At 48.2% G+C, this 17,109-nt stretch overlaps 1 protein-coding gene, 4 non-coding genes and 1 pseudogene across 5 annotated transcripts; all 6 read left to right on the top strand.

Annotated features, from left to right (window-relative positions):
* The first annotated feature begins 6,399 nt into the window (after positions 1–6,399).
* LOC126011691 (sodium/potassium-transporting ATPase subunit beta-3-like) lies at positions 6,400–12,168 on the top strand (annotated as a pseudogene).
* An 8-nt stretch (positions 12,169–12,176) lies between these two features.
* RPS8 (ribosomal protein S8) lies at positions 12,177–15,019 on the top strand. The gene is made up of 6 exons (XM_049775047.1): positions 12,177–12,208; positions 12,648–12,754; positions 13,085–13,184; positions 13,493–13,668; positions 13,891–14,020; positions 14,861–15,019. Exons 1-6 carry the CDS (start codon positions 12,205–12,207, stop codon positions 14,968–14,970), a joined length of 627 nt encoding a protein of 208 aa, XP_049631004.1. The 5' UTR covers positions 12,177–12,204; the 3' UTR covers positions 14,971–15,019.
* On the top strand, positions 12,463–12,541 carry LOC126012458 (small nucleolar RNA SNORD55/SNORD39). Its single transcript, XR_007496926.1, has one exon. It is a non-coding gene; the product is annotated as a small nucleolar RNA SNORD55/SNORD39 (small nucleolar RNA).
* Positions 12,885–12,988, top strand: LOC126012469 (small nucleolar RNA SNORD46). Its single transcript, XR_007496936.1, has one exon. It is a non-coding gene; the product is annotated as a small nucleolar RNA SNORD46 (small nucleolar RNA).
* LOC126012468 (small nucleolar RNA SNORD38) lies at positions 13,736–13,804 on the top strand. Its single transcript, XR_007496935.1, has one exon. It is a non-coding gene; the product is annotated as a small nucleolar RNA SNORD38 (small nucleolar RNA).
* Positions 14,700–14,769, top strand: LOC126012467 (small nucleolar RNA SNORD38). The gene has a single exon (XR_007496934.1). It is a non-coding gene; the product is annotated as a small nucleolar RNA SNORD38 (small nucleolar RNA).
* Positions 15,020–17,109: the final 2,090 nt, after the last annotated feature.

Raw genomic sequence — 17,109 nt, 5'->3', positions numbered from 1 at the left:
AAGGAGGAAGAGCCTCTAGTACAGCATGTGGGCTCTGTTCTGCCTTCTGTGTCTAGTCTGGAAACTAGAATGTCTTATACTTGGAAAAATAATATTTCTGAGGCCTGTCCTTTCGGTCTCTTATGATCCAAGAGGATCCCTAATGTATTCTCTTTATATGTATATTTTATGTCTAGCAATAAAGAAAAGTCAGTCTGTAATGTGTGGGACTGACTCAGGATACTCGCTTCGCTGTTGCTAGGATGCTGTATCCTGCTTGCCCTCCTGACATGCTGATGAAAGACAGTATTTACCACACACAGAATCTACTCTAGGCATGGGGACTGAAGCAGTAGTCCACCAGGTAAGGCACTTAACTTACATGCAGCAACCAGGCTTCAATTTCCAGTATTCCGTATGGTTTCCTGAGCACCACCAAATATGGCTCAGAAACAGTTATTCTGGGCATGTTGAAGATTTAGTGGAAATCACTGACAAAGCACTTCAAGGTTGGAGACAGCACAGGCCCCAGTTCAGTCTCCAGCACCACATGGTCCTCTGAGTATCACTGCACTACATTGGCCAAAAAAATCCTGAATAAGAAAAGGCATCTGGCCCGGAGAGATAGCACAGCGGTGTTTGCCTTGCAAGCAGCCGATCCAGGACCAAAGGTGGTTGGTTCAAATCCCGGTGTCCCATATGGTCCCCCGTGCCTGCCAGGAGCTATTTCTGAGCAGACAGCCAGGAGTAACCCCTGAGCAATGCCGGGTGTGGCCCAAAAACCAAAAAAAAAAAAAAAAAAGAAAAGGCATCTGGGCTGGAAAGACAGCATGGAGGTAAGGTGTTTGCCTTGCATGCAAATGGACAGTGGTTAGAATTCTGGCATCCCATATGGTCCTCTGTGCCTGCCAGGAGAAACCCCTGAGCGCTTGGGGTGTGACCCAAAAATTTTTTTTAAAAAATGCACTTGAGGGAACCAGAGAAATAGTACAGCAGTAGGGCGTTTGCCTTACATGTAGTCGACCCAGGAGGGGCCCACTTTGATTCCAGGCATCCCATATGGTCCCCAGCCTACCAGGGGCGATTTCTTTTTTTTTTTTTTTTTTTTTGTTTTTGGGCCACACCCGGTAACGCTCAGGGGTTACTCCTGGCTATGTGCTCAGAAGTTGCTCCTGGCTTGGGGGACCATATGGGACACCGGGGGATCGAACCGCGGTCCGTCCAAGGTTAGCGCAGGCAAGGCAGGCACCTTACCTTTAGCGCCACTGCCCAGCCCCACCAGGGGCGATTTCTGAGTGCAGCGCCAGGAGTAGCCCAAATGTCTGCCGCTGGGTGTGGCCCAGAAATCAACCAATCAATAAATAAATGAAGTTTTAAAAAAAATGCACTTGAGGGGCCAGCGAGGTGGTGCTAGAGGCAAGGTGTCTACCTTGCAAGTGCTAGCCAAGGACCATGGTTCGATCCCCCGGCATCCCATATGGTTCCCCCAAGCCAGGGGCAATTTCTGAGTGCTTAGCCAGGAGTAATCCCTGAGCATCAAACGGCTGTGGCCCGAAAAAAACAACAACAAAAAAAAGCACTTGAATCTGATGGACCATATCATTTGGGTCTTTTAAAATGACTCAACTTGGGGCCGGAGCGACAGCTCAGTGATAGGGCATTTGCCTTGCACGTGACTGACCCAGGATGGATCTCAGCATTTCATATGGTCCCCCAAGTCTGCCAGGAGTGATTTCTGAGTGCAGAGCCAGGAGTAACCCCTAAGCCACTGCTGGGTGTGGCCAAAAAAAGAATGACAGCTTGTAGCCAGAAATAGCAGAGCGGTAGTGCATTTGCTTTGCATATAGGCCACTTGGTTTGATCCCTGGCATCCCACATGGTCCCCAGAGCCTACCACAAGTGATTTTGAGCACAGAACCAGGAGTAATCCCTGAGAGCCACCAAGTGTGGCCCAAAAGACAATAAAAATGACCAACTGGGCTGGAACAATATCAAGTTGGGTACTTGACTTGCACATTACCAATCTGGCTTCAATCCCCAGCATCCCATCTTGGGATTCCTGAGCAAAGAGCCATGAGTAACCTTTGAAGGTGTGGCCCAAAAATAAAAAGACTCAATTACAGGCAAGCATAGGGCATGAACAATTTGGAAAGTAGATGATGGGGTATAAATTAACTGGTAAAATGCTACCAAAATTGTTGATGAACCAGGGTTGGGAAGTACATAGCTCAGGAACCATGAAATCAATTATGAAAGACCTTGAATGATTTCAGGGGTGCTTGTGTGGAGTTGACAAGAAGTTAGGAGCTCTACATGTCATCCTCAATCTGTTCTTCTGTTTGTAAAGCAGCTCTACTCTCCCTCCTAATGACCACACATGTTTGAGATATCAAATACAGGACTAGGGGTAGAGATAGTGAAGGGGGTGGTAAAGAGCTGACCGTGCAATGGCCTTGCTTCAAATCCTGGCACCACATGGATTCCTGAGTACAGTCAGGTACGATTCCTAAACCCAGAGACAGAGTCTAGATTTAGCAATTGTATTCCTCCAGATATCTGACATGGCACCATTAGCAGGGGTCACTCAGGGCTGGAGTGATGCTCAGCCTGCTTGTGGTCCTAGGTTTGGACCCTGAGACTACAGCCACTTGAGTAACATGATTACAGCCCAACATAGTTATACCACTGGGGAGTCCCCCACCCCTATTATATAACACTAACCTGTGGCCCTGAAACTTCCAGATAGGAGGTTCTAGTGAGAAATTCTATCTATGATAAGGCATCTGCCTTGCAGGCATGGAGTCAAGAGTTCAATTCCTGACACTGCCACATACTGTGCCAGCTTCTGTTTGGGATCTAGTGTAATCTGTTGCAGTAAAACCAAGTATGTGGAGCACCGTACTTGTGTGTGGGCACAACGATGAGTGAAAACTTTCAAGGTGGAAATCCAGTAAGCACCTACAGGACAGGGAAGGTTCAATGCAAGAATGCCAAGTGTGACTTTCATTGGGTCCCAGGAGTCCTCAGTGGAGATTGAATTCTGACCCCTCACAACCCTTCCCACTCAGCTGAAACCTATTCATAACTGCTCAGGCACCTGGTGGGCTTGCCTCTTACGGATCCAATTGAAGTCTACTTTAGGCAAAACAGTTAAACCCAGTTTCAGAAGTCAATGCTGTAGGATAGGACCCAGCACTATGAGGTGACAAAGAAATACGGGGAATCATTGCTAATATGAGTTTGTTTGCATTAAGGTTCTTTCTTTATTCACCATAGCCAGAATCTGAAAACAACCCAGGTGCCTGAGAACAGATGAGTGAATCACACTGTCATCTGTGATCTTTATCCACAGATGAGTGAATAAAGAAACTAGTACATCACATAGTGGAATACTATGCAGCTGTTAGAAAAAATAAAGTCGGGTCGGAGAGGTGGCGGTAGAGGTAAAGTGTCTGCCTTGCAAGCGCTAGCCAAGGAAGGACTGGGGTTCGATCCCCCGGTGTCCCATATGGTCCCCCTAAGCCAGGGGCAATTTCTGAGCGCTTAGCTAGGAGTAACCCTTGAGTATCAAACAGGTGTTGGCCCCCCCCCAAAAAAAAAAAAACCAAAAAGAAAAAAGAAAGTCATTAAATTTGCTTATACATGGATAGATATGGAGAGTATTGTGCTGAATTAAATGAGTCATAGGGATAGGGGCCAGAGCCATATAGCACAGTGGGTAGGGCATTTGCCTTGCACACAGCCAACCAGGGTTCTATCTCCTAGCGTTCCAAATGGCCCCTTGAACCTGCCAGGAGTGATTTCTGAGCGCAGAGCCAGGTGTAACCCCTGAGTGCCACTGGGTGTGGCACCAAAAACAAAAAGGGGGATAGGGATAGACATAGAATGATCATAATCGGGCCCGGAGAGATAGCACAGAGGTGTTTGCCTTGCAAGCAGCCGATCCAGGACCAAAGGTGGTTGGTTCGAATCCCGGAGTCCCATATGGTCCCCCGTGCCTGCCAGGAGCTATTTCTGAGCAGACAGCCAGGAGTAACCCCTGAGCGCAGCCGGGTGTGACCCAAAAACCAAAAAAAAAAAAAAAAAAGAATGATCATACTCATTTGTGGGATATTAAAAGAAAATAGTATGTAATAATTCCCAAAGACAATAGAGATGAGGGCCAGGAGGACCAGTCCATGACGAGAAATTTGCCATAAAGAGCAGAAGAGGGCAGTTAGGACAGAGAAGGAACCACTATAATGGTAGTTGGAAATGATCACTCTGGACAAGAACTGGCTGCTGAAAGGATGGAAAGTGATGTTATGGTACCTATTCATATTGCAAACCATGGTGTTTAGAAGGGAAAATGGAAAAGAGAGAAAAAGATGTCTGATATAGTGGCGGGCAGGGGGGGAAGACAATGGAGGTGGACCTCAAACTGGGACATTGGTAGCAGGATTGTGCACTGGTAAATTAATGCTTATTGATCATAATGTGACTGAAAATCATGAACAACTATGCCACTGCATCTCATGGTAATTCAATTAAAAATGTATAGAAGGGGCTGGAGCAATAGCACAGATGGCAGGGCGTTTGCAGTGCATGTAGCAGACCCAGGTTTGATTCTCAGCATCCCAGATAGTCCTCCGAGCCTGGCAAGGTGATTTATGAGCACAGAGCCAGGAGTAAAGCCTGAGCAATACCATGTGTGGAACAAAATCCAAAATAAAGTAAAAAAGAAATGCAAAAACAAAACAAACAAACAAACAAAAAAAACCACCAGGGGCCTGACAGATTGCACAGCTGGTAGGGCATTTGCTTTGCACACAGCTGACTCAGGACCAACCTGGGTCCATTCTCCAGCATTCCCCAGAGCCTGCCAGGAGCATTTCTGAGCACAGAGCCTGGAGTAACCTTTGAGGGCCACCGGGTGTGGCCCCAAAACAAACAATAAAGGCAAGAAAAGTGAGAAAGAGAAAAGGAAGGAAGGAGGCAGGCAGGGCTAGAGTGATAGCACAGACCCAGGTTCGATCCCCGGCATCCCATATGTTCACCCGAGAAACGAGTAACCCCAGCACCAGCGGATATGGCCCAAAAACAAGACAGACAAACTGGCACTACCTTCAGGGATATCTCCTGGAGGTGCTGGGGAGGAAGGGGTTAGCCATATAAGATGCGAAGGCTCGAGCCCGGGTCAGCCTTATGCAAGGCAAACTCCCTGTCCTTACCTACGTTTTGGAAAGCATCGTTTCAGAAGCTGCTCGGAGGCCTACAAGCCTGTAGGGTTCTTGCACCGCCAGGATCCCATCCCCATCCCACTATACGCCTTGTTACTAATTGATTGAAAACTCCTTTGAATGTAGCACCTTGATTTGGTGTTTAGATCACTTAGACTACCTCCACTTCACAGGAGCTGAGCTTAGGGGCTGAAGGCTTATGTGTTGGATTCTCTGGAAGAGAGTGTGTGTGTGTGTGTGTGTGTGTGTGTGTGTGTGTGTGTGTGTGTGTGTGTGTGTGTGTGTGTGTGTGTTGGACTCTCTGGAAGTGTGTGTGTGTGTGTGTGTGTGTGTGTGTGTGTGTGTGTGTGTGTGTGTGCTGCTTATTTCCTAAATTGATGTTTGCTTCTAGATCTGCATCTCTCCAGTGTCCAGGCTTTAGAACCTGCAGCCTAATTTTAGACCCAGTACTGCATGAGTTTCTCTGAGCACCACCAGGAGTGATTCTTTTTTGTTTTGGTTTTGGGCCACACCTGGTGATGCTCAGAGGTTACTCCTGGCTATGCGCTCAGAAATCGCTCCTGGCTTGGGAGACTATTTGGGATGCCGGGGGAATGAACTGCAGTCCATCCTAGGTTAGCGTATGCAAGGCAGATGCCCTACCGCTTGAGCCACTGCACCAGCCCCACCAGGAGTGAGTGATTTTTTTTGTTTGTTTTTGGTTTTGAGGTCACACCCTGCAGCGCTCAGGGGTTATTCCTGGCTCTATGTTCAGACGAGTGATTTTTAAGCACAGAATCGACAATCCTGAGCATGCTAGGTGAGGTTCTAAAACAAAAACAAAAAACAAATTAATATATGTTGGACGAGAGAGATAGTAAAGAAGGCAGGGAGCCTTGTCTTAGAATCATTCTGGGTTTAATTTCTGGCACCCCATATGGTTCCCAGAGCAATTCCTGAGTGGAAAACCCAAAACAACAAAAACTTAATATATGCATCAAAATATAATACCTCACATTAAGATATTGGAAGGATGGGCTGGAGCCATAGCACAGCAGTAGGGTGTTTGCTTTGCACGCGGCTGCCCAGGACAACCTGGGTTCGATCCCTGGTGTCCCACATGGTACCCCAAGCCAGGAGTGATTTCTGAGCTCATAGCCAGATCTCGCGTCCTTGCACCTACCGCAGCCTCGCCTCGCCTTGCCTCATCGATGGCCCCACCATGACAAAGAAGGAGAAGGCGGCCCTCCATCAGAGTTTGTCCAAATGGAAGCTCTTCCTCTACAATCCCAGCACCGGAGAGTTCCTGGGGTGCACCGCCTAGAACTGGGGTTTGATCTTGCTCTTCTACCTGGTCTTTTATGTGTTCCTGGCTGCACACTTCTCTTTGACTATGGGGCGATGCTTCAGACGCTGAATGATGAGGTTCTAAAATACCAAGACCGCACTCCTAATCCAGGGGTTTCCACCTTCCTGAGGTCACCGACTGCACTGGAATATACATTCAATGCGAGTAATCCAGAAACCAAAAGAGGCTCATTGAAGACATACAAAACTCTCTAAAACCAGGGGCCCGCAAGGTGGCACTAGAGGTAAGGTGTCTGCCTTGCAAGCGCTAGCCAAGGAAGAACCACGGTTCTATCCCCCAGCGTCCCATATGGTCCCCCTCCCCAAGCCAGGGGCGATTTCTAAGCGCTTAGCCAGGAGTAACCCCTGAGCATCAAACGGGTGTGGCCCGAAAAACAAAACAAACAAACAAAAACTCTCTAAAACCATACACTGATGAAATACAGAGGAATCTCTCAGCATGTACCAACACATATTTTGAATAGTCAGAGCCCACTTAGATGGCCTGCCAATTCCCCCTTATCCTGCTGGACATCTGCAGCTCTAAAGGTGGCACCTATGGTAATTCCATAGGACAACCATGCTATAGACGTGCTGCTTCTCAGCAATTCTCGTGGGTCATATCACTTCACGAGAAGTGGGAGCACGAGCGGCCGAATTTGAAATATGAAATAAATGAAACCACACAGAGAATGTGGGGTCAACACATTTCTGGTAGGAGTGTGACAAGTTTAATTTTTTGAGCAGGGGAATTTATAGGGGTAAAATTAGCCACAGGTGAAGAATAATTGTAATCACAAAGCCTAGTACAACAATAACAATACCTAAGCTATGGGTGTGACTGTAAAAATTCTAAGTTACAAGAGAGAAGGTCACAACTCAAGGTAACTCCTCGCAAGCTTACTTTAAATGCAAAATCAGAATTAGGAGGAAGTAGGAAATATCTAGAAATTTGATCTTTCTAGGCTGGACTCTATAGTTTTAGATGTTAAGTGAAGGGAGAAATCAAATCCCCAAGAATGAGCTTCCCTATTTCTAAAGGAGGGTCAATAGTCAAGATCTGCACTATGGTTACGCCCTTGATTACCAGAAACTGCAGTTGCAAAGAGAAAAATTGTCTTTGCTTTTAGGACTGACTATATCCAGAAAAGGGGGTTCTCAAACTTTGATGCTGGAATTTCTGAGCAAAATTATTTGATAGAGGCTATTATTTTGCCTGATATATACAAAGGAGAGATAGTCAAATATTGGCTGAAAATGTAATGCCAGGCGTCTCTTTGGAAATTCCTCAACCATCCAGGCAGGGAAAAAAGGTGTCCACAGCAGGCCTTTTGAGGAACCCCATGGGGGTTAAATTTACACCAGGAAAATCTGAGGATACATCTGGTGGGCTGAGCCCCCCTAAAAGCTTAGGTATGCCATGGCACAACCATGTTTCTATCTGAAGATGAACAGAATAATTGGATTAAAGCCTGAAGATACAAAAGATACCAAAGATACACTGTGTAGTAAAGGAAAAGGATGAAGAAGAGGCATGTATAATGAATTATCCTCACTATGGAGCAATAGATATGAAATATTTTCCATATTATGGGGAAAAATGGCATCCAAATTATCTGCAGCTTTTAGTTGCTATCCAAGTTGACTTTATTCATATCAGAGGGAGACCAATAAAGTCTCAATTGACTGCTCTCTTGAGGACTCACCCAACCTAAAGAATCATGACAAGTGTGATAAGTTTCTGGGATGAATCTCGTTCAAATTCATTATAGATAAAAATGCTAGGATATCTCCAGAGTAAATGTGTTGTCTGTCTTTAGTTGGTATCAGCTGGATCTGCCAGTCTAGGACTAGGATCCCACCTTGGAGAAGTGTGTGGTGCCCGACACTGGGGTGACAAACTTCCCAACCATAGTATTACAGAGTGACCTGCCTTTGAACCAGGGGACATTGCCAAGCAGGGCCCTGAATTGAGAGATTTTGAATCTGGAGGGTTCTAGGTGGTTTAATTACCAAGTCTCTAAAGCTTCCTCTGCTGTGTTCTGTAAATATTTTCTAGTTCATCTGGTTGACTTATCTTATTTTGATGCCAACAGGGTTTGAGAGAATAAAAAAAAGCTTCCTAGCCACCATCAAATAACTTTGAAATGCCAATAAGAGTCTGTCTGTATATGAAGAGAAAAAAAATAAAAGTGGATTTAAAAGTGAAAAAAGGGGCCAGAGAGATAGCATGGAGGTAAGGCGTTTGCCTTCCATGCAGGTCATTGATTCGAATCCCGGCATCCCATATGGTCCCCCAAGAGCGATTTCTGAGTGTGGAGCCAGGCGTAACTCCTGAGAACTGCTGGGTGTGACCAAACAAAAAAAAAAAAACAAAAAAAAAACCATGGTCATACAGCTATCCCTCTATCCCAATCATTCCCCTCCATCAGGCTCTATCACATCCATTTTTTGGGGGGTTCCACACCCACCAGCCCTCGGGGGTTACTCCTGGCTCTCTGCTCAGAAATTGCTCCTGAAGGCTGGAGTGGTGGCGCTAGAGGTAAGGCGCAAGAGGTAAGCCTTGCAAGCGCTAGCCTAGGACGGACCCCAGTTAGATACCCTGGCGTCCCCTAAGCCAGGAGCGATTTGAGTGCTCAGCCAGGAATAACCCCTGAACATCAATGGGTGTGGGTCCCCCCCCCAAAAATTGCTCTTGGCAGGCTGGGGGAACATATGGGATGCCAGGAATCGAACCTGAGTCTGTCCTGTGTCTGCCACGTGCAAGACAAACGCCTTACCACTATGCTATCACTCTGGTCCCTATCACATACATCCCTTCTAATGTGTTTAAGTGGTAACTGATTACTAGTGCAGCTGAGTCTTTTCTGAAGCCCTCTCAGAGGATGACCTGTGGGGTCGGAAAGACAGCCTTACATGCAGGACAGTGTTTCGAATCCCAGCATCCCATATGGTCCCCTGAGCCTGCCAGGTGCAATTTCTGAGCAAAGAGCCAGGAGTAACCCCTGGGCACTGCTGGGTGTGACCCAAAAACCAAAACAAAATTAAAAAAAAAGAAAGGATGACCTGTGCTAGACATCCAAGTGTCTCACACCTGCCTTTCAAGTCCCTGCTCCTGATTTGGACATCTGATAGGAGTCATCCCTGTCTGATTTTCTGAAGAAGTCCTCCATCTTCCTGTCCTACAATGTTAACAACCTGGCTTCTATTTGCTTCAAGGCCACTAACATTAACTGCATTATGCCATTGCCCATAAAATAACCATCTACCAAATCATATCACCCTATCAACTGCTTTCTAATTCAGACATGGTTTTTTCTTAATGTTTAATTGTGTGGTACTTGTTACTCTTTCCCCCAACTTCCTGCCTATCTCACCAGGAGAGGAAAACCCTCCCATAGCTGGGAGGGGTCTGGTTGGTAATTTAAGGGGTTGCCTTGGATAAGAGGGAGATGCAGCAAATTCAGGTTGTTGGAACTGGAGAGATAAAACAGTGGGTAGAGCACACAGCCGACTCATCATCAATCCCTGGCAGCCCATTTGGTGGTCTGAGACCACCAGGATTCCTGAGTACACAGCAGGAGTAACCCTTGAGCACCACTGGGTGTGGCCCCAAAACAAAAACTCCGTGTCATGAATTAAGTGAATGAGCTTTTCCCAAACCCCCATGTTTCCATTTCCTTTTATGTTTTGTTTTGTTTTTTTATTTGGGTCACACCGTTTGATGCTTAAGGGTTACTCCTGGCTAAGCGCTCAGAAATTGCCCCTGGCTTGGGGGGACCATATGGGGCGCTGGGGGATCGAACCGCGATCCTTCCTTGGCTAGCGCTTGCAGGGCAGACACCTTACCTCTAGCGCCACCTCGCCGGCCCGGTTTCCTTTTTTTTTTTTTTTTTTTTTTTTTGGTTTTTGGGCCACACCCGTTGACGCTCAGGGGTTGCTCCTGGCTTGGGGGACCATATGGGACGCTGGGGGATGAACCGTGGTCTGTCCAAGGCTAGCGCGGGCAAGGCAGGCACCTTACCTCTAGCGCCACCGCCCGGCCCCTCCATTTCCTAATATGTTGTCATGTCCTACTTCAATAAAAGAGATTGTCTCCTTTTCTTCTTTCGTTTTTTTTTGGGGGGGGGGGGAGATTGGGGGAGGGGTTGGGTCACACTCCGTAGAGCCAAAAGAGATTGTCTCCTTTTCTTCTTTTAGTTTTTGGGTTTTGTTTGTTTGTTTTTTTGTTTTTTGGGGGGTTGGGTCAGCGCTCAGGGGTTACTCCTGGCTCCACGCTCAGAAATCACTTCTGGCAGGCCTTAGCCATATGGGATGCCGGGATTCGAACCACCGACCTTCTGCATGAAAGGCCTTACCTCCATGCTATCTCTCCGGTCCCCTTTTCTTCTTTCTTAGAGATCTTTTTTTTTTTTTTTTTTTTTTTCTGGGCCACACCTAGAGGTTACTCCTAGCAGGCTCCGGGGATCATATGGGCGGTGTGCAAGGCAAATGCCCAGCCCGCTGTGGTATCGCTCCAGCAGAAGATCTTTTTTTTTTCCCCAGAAGGCCTTCGCTTCCTAGTCAGCCTATCCAGACCAAACACCTCGACCACACATGAATCTTTATTGGGAGGCAGCTGTGCTCCATGGTCTTCACTGAAAACTCAAGACTATAATGAATGACTCTGTTCTTTATAAGAACCACAAACTCGGAAATGTATGCAAGAGCGTCCAACTACTCACTACTTTCTTTTCCACAAGGAAGGGGTCACAACCAGTAAAATTAGGGTCTTTCTTTATAGACTACACCTGGTGGCGCTCAAAAATCACTCCATTGGGGCCGGAGTGATAGATAGCACAGCGGTAGGGCTTTTGTCAGGAAGGGCCCAGGTTTAATTCCGGCATCCCATATGGTCTCCGAGCCTACCAGGGGGTCAATTTCTGAGTGCAGAGCCAGGAGTAATCCCTGAGCACCGCCGGGTGTGACCCAAAAACCAAACAACAACAACAACAACAACAAAAATCAAGCCATAACTCCTGGCATGCTTAGGGGGCCTGGGATGTCGAAAGTGAACCCGGGTCGGCCGCATGCAAGGCAAACGCCTCACCCGCTGTGTTATCGCTGCTGTCACTCCTTTTTATTTTTTTTTGAGGGGCCCACACCTGAGTGGCCAGGGCTTACTCCTGCCTCTGAGCTGGCAGTGCAAGGTGCAAGAACCCTACAGGCTTGTAGGCCTCCGAGAAGCTTCTGAAACGATGCTTTCCAAAACGTGGGTAAGGACAGGGAGTTTGCCTTGCATAAGACTGACCCGGGCTCGAGCCTTTGCATCCTATATGGCTAACCCCTTCCTCCCCAGCACCTCCAGGAAATATCCCTGAAGGTAGTGCCAGGAATAACCCTCGAGCATCATCAGATGTGGCTTAAACCAAAATAAAAATAGGCAAATGAAGCCAGCCACACGCCTCGGCGATGCCTAGTCTTCCGCTGCTACCCAAAGTTAATTGCAGACATGCTGGGCGCCCTTCTGGACCGTCCCAGAGCTCCTGCGACTTTTCCCGCCGCCGCCGCTGCCGCCACTCGGCCGTCGCGGACAAAATACGTCACCAGCGGCGCCCGGAAGTCACATCAAAGGGCGGGGCTAAGTTTACAAACCGGCCCGTGAGCCTTTGCGTTTTCTCTTTCCAGCCGGCGTCCAGCCATGGGTGAGCTTCACTCTGCTCCTCCTTCTCTGTGCTATGGAGGTTTCCCTCAATCCGAAACCATCCTACTCCGCAGCCGCGTTTAGAAAGCGGGCGCCTCTTCCCCCGCGACCCCAGCACCTATAGGGAGGGTATTAATCGGGTTTGGGCCACCGAGCCCCGCGGTGGGAGAAGCTAAGCTGCAGGGCCTTGAGGTGGGGGGGGGGACTGCCGCGGTGCCAACATGGCTGCCGCGGCGAGGATGCGGGAGGGCCGCACGTGCATGATGACACTTTTGGAATGCTGTGACTCCCGAGTGCACAGTGGGGAACCCAACCTTGGAGAGCTGAGCGTGCGGCCCCCCATCGGATCGGGCGCGTTATTTGCATTACTGGGCCAGGCGCAAGTCTTGAACCCCAGCACCTCTTCTTGACTTTGAATCCATCCCCCTTCCCGCCCGCAGGCATCTCCCGGGACAACTGGCACAAGCGCCGCAAGACCGGAGGCAAGAGAAAGCCCTACCATAAGAAGCGGAAGTATGAGCTGGGGCGCCCGGCCGCCAACACCAAGGTGGGTTCCACGAACTCCCTCGTGTCATGCACGGTCTGGGGCTTGCAGGTAGTCCCAAGAGATTGGGGGGGGGAGGCTGCGCAAGGCTGGGCCTGTATCTTGCAAGGAGACCCCGTTTCTGCTTGGAGGCAGCTGGAGTGATGAGAAAGAATCCTTAGGTGTGGTCGTGGCCGTCTTGGTCACCTGTGCGCCATTTGCCAGTGCTAGGACTTGTCATAGTTACACTGACTCGCTGCCTCCACCGGGCCTGCTTCCCTTCCCATCCCATCCGCCTGTCTCGTCTCCTTCTCTTCCTTTAACCCTAGTTTTCTGTCACCCTATGTTGTCCAGATTGGCCCTCGCCGCATTCACACTGTTCGAGTCCGGGGAGGCAACAAGAAGTACCGTGCTTTGAGGCTGGACGTGGGCAACTTCTCCTGGGGCTCAGAATGTAAGTGAGGCTTGCCAGGAGGAATCACTCGGATCTAAAGGGATTATTTAAGGCTTCAGGAAATTCACAATCCCAACCAAGTTTGCCCCAGTTTGAAAGACTTAAGTTTGCTAGGACCTAGAGGTCTCCAGCCTATCACAAATAAGGGATTACACTGAATTACGAGATGGTGTGCAGTAAGTTATCAATCCTGGAGAGTAAGGCTACGTGTGAGATGAGCGGATGCTTTAGGCTTGGGAAAGATACAGGGTGGGAGCACAAGACTGGTGAGCCCCCAGTGGTCAATTCGGAACTTGTCGTGTGACCAGGTTGTACTCGGAAAACCAGGATCATTGATGTTGTCTACAATGCATCCAATAATGAGCTGGTCCGTACCAAAACCCTGGTGAAGAACTGCATCGTGCTCATAGACAGCACACCATACCGGCAGTGGTATGAGTCCCACTACGCGCTGCCCCTTGGTCGCAAAAAGGGAGCTAAACTGGTGAGTGTTTGGGAAGCTAGCTCAGCTCCCCTTGGGTGGTGGTGGGTGGCCAGCCCGTGTCCAGCCTTCTTGTGATGATAACTGTCCAGTTCTGCTACTGAAGGGAAAGCGATGTAAACCTACAGAGCTGAGGAGGGCTGGGCTGGACCTGGTTCTAGAAGGCAGTTGACCTTCTGGAGATGAGTTAGGGGAGCCTTAGCTAGCCTTTCTGTCCTTTTTCAGACTCCTGAAGAGGAAGAAATTTTAAACAAAAAGCGGTCAAAGAAAATTCAGAAGAAATATGAGGAAAGGAAAAAGAATGCCAAAATCAGCAGTCTTCTGGAGGAACAGTTCCAGCAGGGAAAACTTCTTGGTAAGATGGTCGGGTTAGGGGTAGCTGTTTTCTGCATTTTCTTTGCTTGGTCATTGGGTGGGGGGTGGGGTTGGACACACCTGTGGTGCTGGGCTTCCCATACTACTTGGTCCTAGTTGAGTGCCACATCTGGTGGCACTCAAGTTACTCCTGGCTCGGGAATCAAACCCGGGTCAGCCATGTGCAAGGCAAATGCCCTTACACTGTGCTGTTACTCCTGCTCTTTTTATATTTTGGGATTACTTCAGGTGGGCTCAGGGAACTGCTTTGGATACATGAGATCAAATCTGATCGCCACAGAGAATGCAGCACACCCTATAGCAATACTCTGGCCCCAAATACAGCTATTTTTTGTTTGGGAGCAGCACCACATGGGATATGTGGATCAAACTGGGCCTCATGCAGTCTTTGCATGTGGTCTGTTCAGTGATCCAGCCTATGTTGACTACTTTGAAGTCAGGTGCCTGGCCTGCCATGCTGTCATTCCAGCTCTCCTCTAAACCTAAGGGCTGACATGGATCAGAAGTATTCACCTTTAAGTGGTGGTGTGGAAAGGTCAGGCTTAACCTTTAGCGGACAGAATACCACACACAACACATTTGCAGCATCTGCAGGCCTGAATTTGGATCTAATCTGAATTTTGAGTGCTTTGCGAAGTTTGCCTAGGTTGAGGGGACTGTCTCAGTGATGAAAACTTTGTCCAGTTCTGCTACTGATTGTGAAGTGACGATAAAGTCTATCTGAGGAGACAGTGAGCTTCTTGCTTGCTAAACTAACACAGATACTTGTTCTGGTGTGCTGTACTGGCCTTTTTGCTCAGAATTACATACTCTCTTACAGCATGCATCGCTTCGAGACCAGGTCAGTGTGGCCGAGCAGATGGCTATGTTCTAGAGGGCAAGGAGCTGGAATTCTATCTGCGGAAAATCAAGGCCCGAAAAGGCAAATAAATCCTCATATGCTCGTGTAATAAAGGTCTATTGTTCTATGTCCTCTGTTCATGTTTAATTGTTTTCCTTCTCTGGTCCCCTATGCTAAGTAAAATTAGTAATAGGCAGAACCAGATCATTAGCTCTGGTCTTATCACAGAACACGTCTTCCTAAGTAAATTGTCCTATTATAGGGAGAACGGGTTGCCTGGTGGTGCTCTGCCTCGGGCAGGAGACCATATATGATGTCAAGATTGAGTTGGGGTCAACTGTTTTAGTTTTAGTTTTTGGGTCACACCCAGTTCCTCCTGGTTCTATGCTCAGAAATTGCTCCTGGCAGTCTCTGGGGACCATATGGGATGCTGGGATTCAAACCACTGTCCTGCACACAAGGACGCCCTACCTCCATGCTATTTCTCCGGCCCTGAATTGGGGTCAGCTGTATGCAATGTCCTAAACCCTGTAGTATCTTTGCGGGGGTGGGTCATACCCGGTAACACTCCTGACTATGCACTCAGAAGTCACCACTGACTTGGGGGACCATATGGAATGCTGGAGGATCAAATCAAGGTCTATCCTAGGTTAGTGTGTGCAAGGCAAACACCTTACCACCTGCGCCACCGCTTTGGTCCCGTGTAGTATCTTGTATTTCAATGGAAATAGATATTTTGCGTGTAAAAAGTGCCTCTACTCTGGAACCCCAGTAATTCTGCATATTTTATAAGGGGATATGGAGTAAAATAAACTTGGTTCTGCTTTAGGGTTGTCAATCTAGTATATTATTCCAGGCACCCTTTATTGGAGATGGATGAGGATAGGATAGGTCGCACAAAGGGAAGGCCAGCTTTTTGTTTTTTGGCCACACCTGGCAGTGCTCAGGGTACTGACTGCCCTCAGAAATCGCTTCTGGCAGGCTTGGGATCATACGGGGTGCTGGGGATCAAATCCACCCCAGGTCTGAACCCTACAAGGCAAATGCCCTACCACTGTGCTATCACTCCAGCTTCCCATCACAGGATTTTGGTTTTTGGGGGGATTACATCCAGTGATGCTCAGGGGTTACTCCTGGCTAGGGAACTATTTGGGATGCCAGGGAATCATGGGTCTTGGTCAGCTGTGTGCAAGGCGCCCCTATAAATTTTTTTTTTTTGGTTTTTGGGCCACACCCGGTAACGCTCAGGGGTTACTCCTGGCTATGTGCTCAGAGTTGCTCCTGGCTTGGGGGACCAAGGTAAGGCAGGCACCTTACCTTTAGCGCCACCGCCCGGCCCCTTTTTTTTTTTTTTTTTTGCTTTTCGTCCACACCCATTTGATGCTCAGGGGTTACTCCTAGCTAAGCACTCAGAAATTGCCCCTGGCTTGGGGGGGCATGTGGGACGCCGGGGGATCGAACCAGGGTCCTTCCTTGGCTAGAGCTTTGCAAGGCAGACACCTTACCTCTAGTGCCACCTTGCCAGCCCCATGAGAAGTCTTTTTTTTTTTTTTTTTTTTTTGGTTTTTGGGCCACACCCAGCGGTGCTCAGGGGTTACTCCTGGCTGTCTGCTCAGAAATAGCTCCTGGCAGGCACGGGGGACCATATGGGACACCGGGATTCGAACCAACCACCTTTGGTCCTGGATCGGCTGCTTGCAAGGCAAACACCGCTGTGCTATCTCTCCGGCCCTATAAATTTTTTAATTGACCCATTTCTCCACTATTTTTTGTCCAATTTTACTCTAACCCTTAGTCCGCCATAAAATTGCTTCCATTATACTCTGTTATAATGCCAGGTATGGACTAGGGATATATATATATTTTGTTTTGTTTTTGTTTTGTGGGCCACACCTGTTTGATGCTCAGGGGTTACTCCTAGCTAAGCCCTCAGAAATTGCCCCTGGCTTGGGACCATATGGGACGCCGGGGGATTGAACCGCAGTCCTTGGCTAGTGCTTGCAAGGCGCTTACCTCTAGGGAACTAGGGATATTTGTTGTCTCCAATAATAGTGCTTGTCTACTTGTAACACAAATAGGTGCTAAATCAAAGTACAAGTACCTGTTCTTATTTTGAGGGTTTTTTGTTTGGTTTTGGTTTTTGTCCACATAGTAGTAGTGCTTAGGGGCAGGGAACTTGACAGTTCAGGGCAATATAGTGGATAAGGCCCTTGTCTGGTACTCTGCTG

The sequence above is a fragment of the Suncus etruscus genome, chromosome 6 (assembly GCF_024139225.1).
Source record: "Suncus etruscus isolate mSunEtr1 chromosome 6, mSunEtr1.pri.cur, whole genome shotgun sequence".
Taxonomy (NCBI): Eukaryota; Metazoa; Chordata; class Mammalia; order Eulipotyphla; family Soricidae; genus Suncus; species Suncus etruscus.
The sequence above is the reverse complement of the archived record's forward strand: the minus strand, read 5'-3'. Positions and strand labels throughout refer to the sequence as shown.

Excerpts from the sequence above, each read along its gene's own strand:
- RPS8 (XM_049775047.1), top strand. Across the intron at positions 12,755-13,084 it reads GCCCGGCCGCCAACACCAAG|ATTGGCCCTCGCCGCATTCA; the intron begins GTGGGTTCCACG and ends TATGTTGTCCAG. Across the intron at positions 14,021-14,860 it reads CCAGCAGGGAAAACTTCTTG|CATGCATCGCTTCGAGACCA; the intron begins GTAAGATGGTCG and ends ACTCTCTTACAG.